The sequence below is a fragment of the Bemisia tabaci genome, chromosome 8 (assembly GCF_918797505.1).
Source record: "Bemisia tabaci chromosome 8, PGI_BMITA_v3".
Classification (NCBI taxonomy): domain Eukaryota; kingdom Metazoa; phylum Arthropoda; class Insecta; order Hemiptera; family Aleyrodidae; genus Bemisia; species Bemisia tabaci.
Genome location: NC_092800.1, coordinates 19060578 through 19069304, shown reverse-complemented (window position 1 = coordinate 19069304; position 8727 = coordinate 19060578). Strand labels below are relative to the sequence as shown.

Here is an 8727-nt window from a genome sequence, read left to right as displayed (position 1 = left end):
TGCTTAGAGCCTCCAGTTCTTACCCTGTCTGAGTTTTGATCCAAACAATTATTCGATGAGAGGGAAGTTGGGTCATAGTTGGTTGGATGGAAAGTTGAGAAAGTGTTTTTACTTCACCTACTCAAAGGAAATAATACCCACAATTGGAAGTTTTACTTATCCATCAACTTATACTCCGATTTGAGGACAGAGAGCACACTTAGTCTTTATGAAATTATATATAATATAATACTTGAGATAACTCATAGGGAGAAAAATTGTACTACATGGCAAGAGCTGAATACCTAGGTACCATATGTTTCATGGGTGGATGAGAGATAAGATTAGATGATTTGTTAATAAGTGATTATTTAAAGACAATCTGATAATCAACTACATCAAGAGTAAGAAACGACATAGGTAGGTACCTACCTACATACGACTTGCTGTAAACAAACTTTATCAAATTAAGTCCATCGCCAGCAGCAACAAAGAGTTTTAAAATTTTGTAAAATAGGTATGTTTTTGTGGAGTGTAATTAACCAACTCTTCTTCAGCAAAAGGTAACAAATCAATTTTTACCTCTCCTTCTGAGTTTTTAACTTGCAGCCAACTGCTGCCCCCAGATTTGCCCAGGTGGGAACTATTCAGAGAAAGCGGACCAACTCCCTTTTTATGTCACATTTTTTAGACGTTCCTAATTTTACTGAAAAATGGTAGGTAGGTAATCTAATTTTTCTTCTTGTGATGTTTTCATTCGAAAATGAGAGATCATGGCTAAGTATACAGCTTGCAACCAAAATTTTGCATAGATAAAACAAACCCCGGCTCTTTAAGCACTCTTTTTTCTCTTGATGATATGTTTCAAGTGCTAAAATTCCTATGGGTACTATCTTCTTCTCAGGATGGCTCTTCCTAGCTTGCACACTTTAATGTGGCTGATTCACCTGATTGATATTATTCCTGCCCAACACCGTTTTCCATTGGTAAGAAATGCTCATATTTCGTAAAAATGAAACGAATATTTAATCTGTCGATATCAGATGAAGCCATTTCAGCTAAGGTCTGAAAATTACTTTGCAACTTTGCTCATTTTGTGTGAACTGTACTTAGGTACCTATCTTCCTTTTCCTGCTACAAGTTACATAAACTAGTTTGGAGGACAAGACTCTTAACTAGCCGGACTCAAATTTTACGTTTAATCTTTTATTCCTCTCAATAAAATAAAATAATAATAATAATAAAAAAAAAATTAAAAACAGAATCTAGTTGTTGTTTAAACGTCAGAAAATCTTGTTTAACTAACCCTGGTAGCAGGGACTGTAAAAATCTCTTAAAAAACAAATGAATTTTAATTTAAAAACCCTTACTACAACTGTTATAATTTACGAAGAAGGAGCCCCTTTTTTAGATTTTTCTACATAAAATTTATGAGAGATCAAATTTAAGCACAATAATAAGTAAAAAAAAAAAAAAAACCTGAAAAAACTCTTCAAATGATACTCCACTGGTTTTTAAACATTTTTTCCTGTAAATTTTACCTTGTAAAATTATTTTAAAAAATCACGTTTCTTTAAGAGTTTTACAATTACTTTTTTTGCTTAAATTTTACCTCATGTAAATTTTATGTAAAAGGAAATTCCAAAAAGGGTTTCCTTCTTCGTAAATTTTAACAACTTTTTTAAGAGTATTTTGAAAAACAAATTTTAACAGCTGTTGCTAGTATAAAGAAGGTATAAGTGCAGTAGGTAAGCAGTATTTGTGCAAGCAGATGTCAGTAAATGTAAACTCGTTTTATTCTTTAGGTACTTTTTTGGGAAAACTTTAGAGATGTGATACAATTCTCCAATCTCCAGATAAAAAAGAAATGCATGAATATCTTGATTTGTGACAATGAAGTTTTTGTCGTGATTTTAACCTAAAGTCCGATTATCTATTGTTCATTACATTTTCCTCTTCCTTCCAAGAGAAAATTCTCTTCAATTTTCAAGCAAAGGAAAACACCTTCAAAATTTTCGAGTTAGAACAGTGCCACCTTTGGAACTTTCCAAAAGATAAACCAAGAAAACACCAATGGATCCTTAGATCATCCGCAGAAAATTTTCCAAACTATCCGCGTTTCGTCCAAAGAATTGTTAAAAATCCCTAAAATAATTATACCTACATAAAATAACACAAAATACATCAAAAATCCATATTTTTCAAGAATACCTGCAAATGGCATGTATTGCAAGAGGATTCTCAGTACAGTCCACAATCCTATGTTGTGTATAGTCATCTGAAAAAACTAACTGAATAGGTTCTTGCACCTAGCCTACTTATACATAGTGAGTGTCTGCATAGAGTGTTTACTTTGCACCAAAATTCTGTATTTCCTTAAAATCTTTCCACACAGGATTCTCATTTATCTTCACACAACTGCAGATGTCGGCGTTTTAGCAAGATGCGTTGAATAGTTTGCAAAACTTCAAATTCCATGTGTTGTGTGGAATTTTCTGCAATTTGGCAGAATATGTTTAAAAAGTAAGTAAAAATAATATGTTTGTTTCAGGATGATAGTGGACCAGGGTTTCAAAGATTGGCTAACAGCCCTGCCTATATTGACAAAACTCTATCCATTGAGGAATTCTTAGAACATTCTGGAAATGCGAGACTAATCACAGCCCCAGCAGGATTTGGCAAATCATTGCATCTGCGAATGTTACAGGACTTCTTCCAAATTCCCCTGAATAAGAATGGAAGTGAAATACCGAAAGAATGGTCAACAGCTTTCAAAATTTTTCGCAGCAAAAAAATTGGACACTCGAAGTTTCTTGATGACTTTGGGACCAGAGGTGTGGTCTTCTTTGACCTCACTGTACTCTATGGTTTCGATAATATTGCGGAGTATTTTGCCAAATTCCGCAATGTTTTAGAAAAGGCATTCAAACAACACATGTACCTCATCCAAAATGCGAGATCTGAACTTGACTTTTCATTGAACCGACAAGTTTTTGAGCGCTGTGGCGTTCTGGACCCTTACTTACGCATTAACAGCTCAACCCTGGAGGTGTGTGGCTCGGAACTTGTACAACTAGTGCAAACTCATTTCAGAAGAAGAGTCCTTCTTTTGATCGATGCTGTCTCTGCACCCTTCGAATGGGTACTGAGTAATCCTAATACTAATGTGTGGACAACCAAGAAAGATTGCGACTTAGATTGCATCACTGATTCCCTCCAATTGTTTATCTCTTCATTGGTCAAAGGTAACCATCAAGTATGGCGCAGTTATCTGACTGCAATAACTGGTTTTGATATGCCCCACAATGAATCAATTAATAATGTTGAATTTGCGTCAATTTTTACATCAAGAAAGCTAGCTGTGGGATTTGGATTTACTCAAAGTGAGCTCGAAGAACTAACTACTATTTTTGGTATGAACTCAGAACACAAGATCGTTTTGCAGAGATACCTAAAGGGGTACTCTATATATCAGAACGATGAATCTGAAGATGTAGGGCCAATTTATTGTCCAGGTTTTGTTGCAGAGTATTTAGGTGAAGGCAGAGGTAGACCTCGATTGACACCTGATTTCGCAGTTGACTATTCTTCATTGCGAAGACTGAATCCATTTAAAAACTTGTTATCTCCTAAGCTATTTGGAAATCAAATCATTAGAAGTTTGAAACCAAATACAGAGATACAAATCAAGAACATTTCAAAGATTCCATTTAAAGATTTGATGCTTTTACGAGAGGCCGAGATAACTGGAGCTACGAAACACCTTAAAAAAATTCAAGACTACTTTTTATTCTATCTTGTGGAGCATGGTTATTACACAGGCAAATATATTGGAGAGAAATTATCAATTAAGATCTCAAACAAAATTGCAAGACTATCTTTGCGCCATGAAATCACCAAAATTGAATACTACCGAGAATACCTCGGATGCTCCGACACTGCAATTCAAGAATTTAGTGACAGTATTGACAGTTTTGATGGAACTCAAAAAGCCTTAGATAATGTAAAAAGTTTGGTGACAAAAACTTTTCACCGAGGTTTGGTGGCAAAACTACCTGAATCTGAGCTTGAAATTTCAGCTCCAATTTACTCTTTTTTAGTGAGATCAAATAATGCTAATGAAAGTATAACAGATTATGATGATTTCGGTGATATTTTTGTGCCTGTACCAAAAATTAGTGGCAATAAAACAACAATAATTCACCCGCCAAACGAAGTGGCTGGATTAGACGTCACTTATGTGAAACGAAAAAATGGCTTGGGAATCTTGTTTGGAACTGAATTTGATAAAGAACCCAACAAATATGATGTTGATGAATCATACTCAACAGCTCAGCAAATTTTAAAGAAAATGGTTGCCATGCGATACTACACATATTTTGCTAAAGACAGGTTTAAGAGGACGGCGCTGATTAGCATCCATATGAATCTAACACATGTTTCATGTTGCTCACTATACAATAGTTTCGATATCAATAGTAAATCACGTATGAAAATGATGTCTAGTTAGCTGGCAAGATTCTCGATTGAATAATATTAGTAGCCTTTACTTGATAATACTTTCTGCTCCTCTTTGACACTTAAAATGATTCATTTTTAGGAGAGAAGTCCAACTACTCAGAAGAGACAGATCTTCAGTTGGTAGGCTTTGGGGCCGTTCATGAAATTCATAATGCAAAAGTTCAAATTTTTTTACCACTCCATTCCCTTGTAATGTATTCGCAACATAGGTCCCCGTCTTTTAACACAAAAATACAAAATGACATACCACTCTCCTTGATCCCCCCCCCCTCATCCACAGCAATGCATATTTATTATTTTATGAACGGCCCCTTTTTGGTACAAATGCTTTAAGATAATGATTAATCAACATGCAGATTGAGCACATGTGTCAGTTTTGTTTCTGTGAAGCTTTCACATGATGTTTAAAGGGTTCCCTTAAAATGAAATTATTAAATAATTTTCAACCAATTTAGAAATACGTAAAAACGAACTTTAATGACTCTACTATACAAAAATTCCATAACAAAAGAAAAACACTATTTTGTGCCTTTAGGGTGGGGAAAAATTGATCGACACACAACCAAAAGAAGTTAGGTACGGTACATTTTTTCGACAGTCTATCAGTAGATACGAATTCGATTGGTGAGATTTTTTTGACAGTTGCTTTTAATTAATTATTTTTAAATTATTCACCACCGATCTGGTAACTAATTTTAAGTTTCTGCCTTATGCCATATGATCGAAGCGCCGCACAGCCCTTCCTCACGTGGCAACAAGCAGACAATTAAAAAACAAGAACTGGGAAGCAAACTGTTTCATGGTATTTTCTCTTTCACGAGGGTTGAAACAGTTAGTAAACTTTTGGCATCAGAGGAAATGTAAAAAAAGGAGAACAACTTGCAGCCTGATTGTTGAAATTTTTTGTTTGTCGGGACGACATAGATGACATAGGTTAAAAGGCGGAGCGTGATTGGTCGGCTATGTCTTATCGCTGCTTTGTCGTGCCTATGTCGGGTTGAACTCACGACAAGCTAACGGCACCTCTTAAGTTTCCGACAGTATGTCGTCCATTCCACCTGACAAAGGCAGGACAAAGCAGTGATAAGACATAGCTTACCAATCACGCTCTGCCTTTTAACCCATGTCATCTATGTTGTCCCAACAAACAAAAAATTTCAACAATCAGGCTGCAGGCAGTCAACATATGAAACCAGTGCAATATTTCACGTAGCCTAACATTTAGGAACATAGGCTGTTTCTTAAGGTTTTCAAACTGTTAGAAGAAGTACATCGACACATTCTGTCTAAAGGTCCTTCTACTCAAGAATTACAAAATAGGAAAAAAAAAGGCCACCTAGGTGCTTGTAAAAACTAATATGCTTAATTGCTCGACCGTTGGCAGAATATCAATGATGAAACTACAAAACCATGTTTAACCAATGTTTTTCCCCTTTTATAAGCCATTTTCAGATTTTTTGGTTGAGCACAACTTTACTCTCAAGAACCTTGGTTGAGGGTGGTCATAAGGGCAAAGAAATCAGGGCTATTGACAGATCGCCACCCGTTCTGCTCTCATTGGAGCACACCAGGGGAACATAGTCAAACATTCCTAATTTGAAGCATGTTCGATAAATATACACATTGAACAATATAATGCTATACAATGAATTTACCCTCGGCTGGACAAAACCATGTATCTTGGTTTGGAGCATCACAGTTTTCTCATTTCTTGAGATTTCACATATTTGAGAGATACCTGATCATCATTATTGCAAAAGATTTTCCTCCTGTTTACAGGAATATTCTCTTGAAAGTTAGTAAACAAATATACAGCAATACTTGCTCAAAATATAAAAAGGTAGGAGAAATTTTAAAACTTGCTAATCAAGATAAATGCTTTCATAGTTTAACCATCGATATCTAATCGCACCTAAAGGGCTACCAATGATGATGTATACGTTCTACAAACCATTTGAAAAGTTATTTCCCTACAAAATAAAAATTGAGGGCTCCTTAAAATTTTATGAGCATTGTTCATTCTTTAAATTGATCCAAATTATTTGGCATTGTAAACATTCGTGGATTTTTCCTTCAATACTGAGAAGTCCACTTATACTTCCATCTTTGAAACTTTGAACTGATACAAATTAAAAACTTATTCATTACTGTAATTGCTGTAATCACTGTCATAATCTTCAAGATTAATTGTGGTTATCGGAGGCTCAGTTGTAGCTTTGCGGATAATGGATGGACGAGGGGAAGATAATGAAATAGATGTGGAGGATGAAGACCTGACCTGAGGGGTATTTTGCAGCCTGGATTCTTCACTTGCGGCTTCATTTGAGAGCGAGTCTTCACTGAAACTGTCAAGATCCTGAAAAAAGATAACCAAGAATGAGAAACTCTGAATATGTGCTGTTTGAAATATGCACATTTAAACAAAAAATGTTTTTCCTTCGTAGAAATTTTAAAAAATGAGATGGTAAAAAACGTAAGTGCACGAGTATGACACGGTAAAAACGTTGAAAAATCTTATCTCCATGTGTAATGTTATAAATTTCTTCGTATGTTTCATTTCTTCAAGGGTGAATTAAAAACCATCATTTCTTGGAATATTTACTGACATTCCTTCATTCTATAAAGACTGAAGTATGCTGTTTGAAATATGCATATTTAAATGAAACAAATTTTTCCTTGGTAGAAATTTTAAAAAATGAGATAGTAAAAAACTTATGTACACGTGTATGACGCGGTAAAAACGTTGAAAAATCGTATCTCCATGTGTATTGTCATAAATTTCTTCGTATGTTTCATTTATTCAAGGGTGAATTAGTAACAATCATTTCTACGAATTTTTACTGACGTTCCTTCAATCTATAAAGACTGAAGTATGCAAAAATTTTCAACAACGCCCACTAGTTTTTTTTAAAAAAACATTTAAAAAAGGGAAGATTTTTCTCATTAATGTACATATTTTTTTTTACTTCATCGAGGTTTTGTGGGTGAGAAACAATGTAGGGGGATGTGCAAAACATCCCTGTTTTTGATGAAATACTGTTCTGTTGGCAACAAAACCATGTCAATAGTCAAGCAAAATGAAGAGTAAAAACTTGAAAATTGGAAAATTCTCAGATCACTTTTTACTTGGACAAATTTATGCGAAAAAAGTCTACCAATTTTGAGACTTCCAAGGAAGGAATCATTTGTTAATGGGATGGAATGGAATGAATTGAATGAATGGATTTTGAAACTGGTTTGAGTAGAATTTGTGCTGCAGGGGTGACCTACATTGAGAATTAAGTGGGAAAATGATACGGTTCAGTATCAGGCAGATGCACGGTTTTTCCTTAAGTTCCCAGTTTTGTATGTGCCTCAATCCGACGTATCAATGGCGACACACCAGCGAAAACGAATCAAAAAGTTTCCTTTGAGGATTAAATGGGAAAATGATATGGTTCAGTATCAGACAGATGTTGGGTTTTTTCTTAATTTCCCAGTTTTGTATGTGCCCCAATCCGACGTATCAATGGCAACACGCCAGCAATGTGCAATTCCACTGTTGGCAAACCTCCAATTATGTTGATTTTTGTCAAGGAAAACGAATAAAAATTTTTTGTGGTTTTAAAAATATAAACCCTTTTAACTGTACCTGCAAATTAAAATGTACGAGGAGTTTGTGAGTTAAAAGCAAATGAATAGATTTCTAGTTGAATGAATACCTGCTCAAATTTAGCCCAAGGGTGGTAGGACTGAACGCTGCGCGTTGAACTTGAGTCATAGGCTGCCGCTAAATAAGAACGCATTACTGTCCTGGCGTAACTGTCCGAAGTTTTGATGAGGTGAAAAGGTATACTTATTCTTGAAGACTGAGTTGTACTTTTCGTAGAGCCGGTATTCTGAAAAATTAGAAAAGGGTGTCTACTAAAACAGGCTGGCCAAAAATCAGTACTTTTACAGTACTTTTTCAGTACATTTTGAAGAAATTCAGTGCGTCCTCAACAGAATAATTCAGTACTTTTTCAGTGCCTCCAATAAATTGACGAAATTCGAAAAATTTAAAAGATTTGAATTTCCCGCTCAAATAGCAAATAAAATGACAAAAATTCCGGACCTTCTTGTAGAATTCCCGTACATTTTCAGTACTTCCGGACCGTCCTTTAAAAATCAGTACTATTTCCGAACTTTCCGGAAATTCCGGACTGGTAGACACCCTGGTGCACTCATATGTCAGGATAAGATATGGTT

The 8727-nt window shown here is 35.1% G+C and overlaps 2 protein-coding genes across 5 annotated transcripts in view; one reads left to right on the top strand and one right to left on the bottom strand.

The window, feature by feature from the left end:
• Positions 1-405: 405 nt before the first annotated feature.
• LOC109044413 (uncharacterized) lies at positions 406-4528 on the top strand. Of its 2 annotated transcripts, XM_019062118.2 has the most exons (3): positions 406-542; positions 884-965; positions 2531-4528. In XM_019062118.2, the coding sequence occupies exons 1-3, from the start codon at positions 499-501 to the stop codon at positions 4487-4489; spliced, it is 2085 nt and encodes a 694-aa protein (XP_018917663.2). In that variant the 5' UTR covers positions 406-498; the 3' UTR covers positions 4490-4528. The 2 variants fall into 2 exon arrangements, with proteins under 2 accessions (XP_018917663.2, XP_018917664.2); XM_019062119.2 differs by lacking the exon at positions 884-965.
• Positions 4529-4950: 422 nt separating this feature from the next.
• Positions 4951-8727, bottom strand: part of LOC109044421 (uncharacterized) — a 61230-nt gene continuing 57453 nt past the window's right edge. For all 3 annotated transcript variants that reach the window (XM_019062134.2, XM_019062135.2, XM_072303758.1), the window contains 2 exons: positions 8202-8378; positions 4951-6856 (listed from right to left, as the gene is read on the bottom strand). In XM_019062134.2, the coding sequence (XP_018917679.2) occupies positions 6638-6856; positions 8202-8378 (396 nt within the window). In that variant the 3' untranslated portion in view covers positions 4951-6637. The remainder of the gene's footprint in view (positions 6857-8201; positions 8379-8727) is intronic.

Excerpts from the sequence above, each read along its gene's own strand:
- LOC109044413 (XM_019062118.2), top strand. The coding sequence starts at position 499 with ATGTTTTTGTGGAGTGTAATTAACCAACTCTTCTTCAGCAAAAG. Across the intron at positions 543-883 it reads CAACTCTTCTTCAGCAAAAG|GATGGCTCTTCCTAGCTTGC; the intron begins GTAACAAATCAA and ends TCTTCTTCTCAG. Across the intron at positions 966-2,530 it reads CCCAACACCGTTTTCCATTG|GATGATAGTGGACCAGGGTT; the intron begins GTAAGAAATGCT and ends TGTTTGTTTCAG.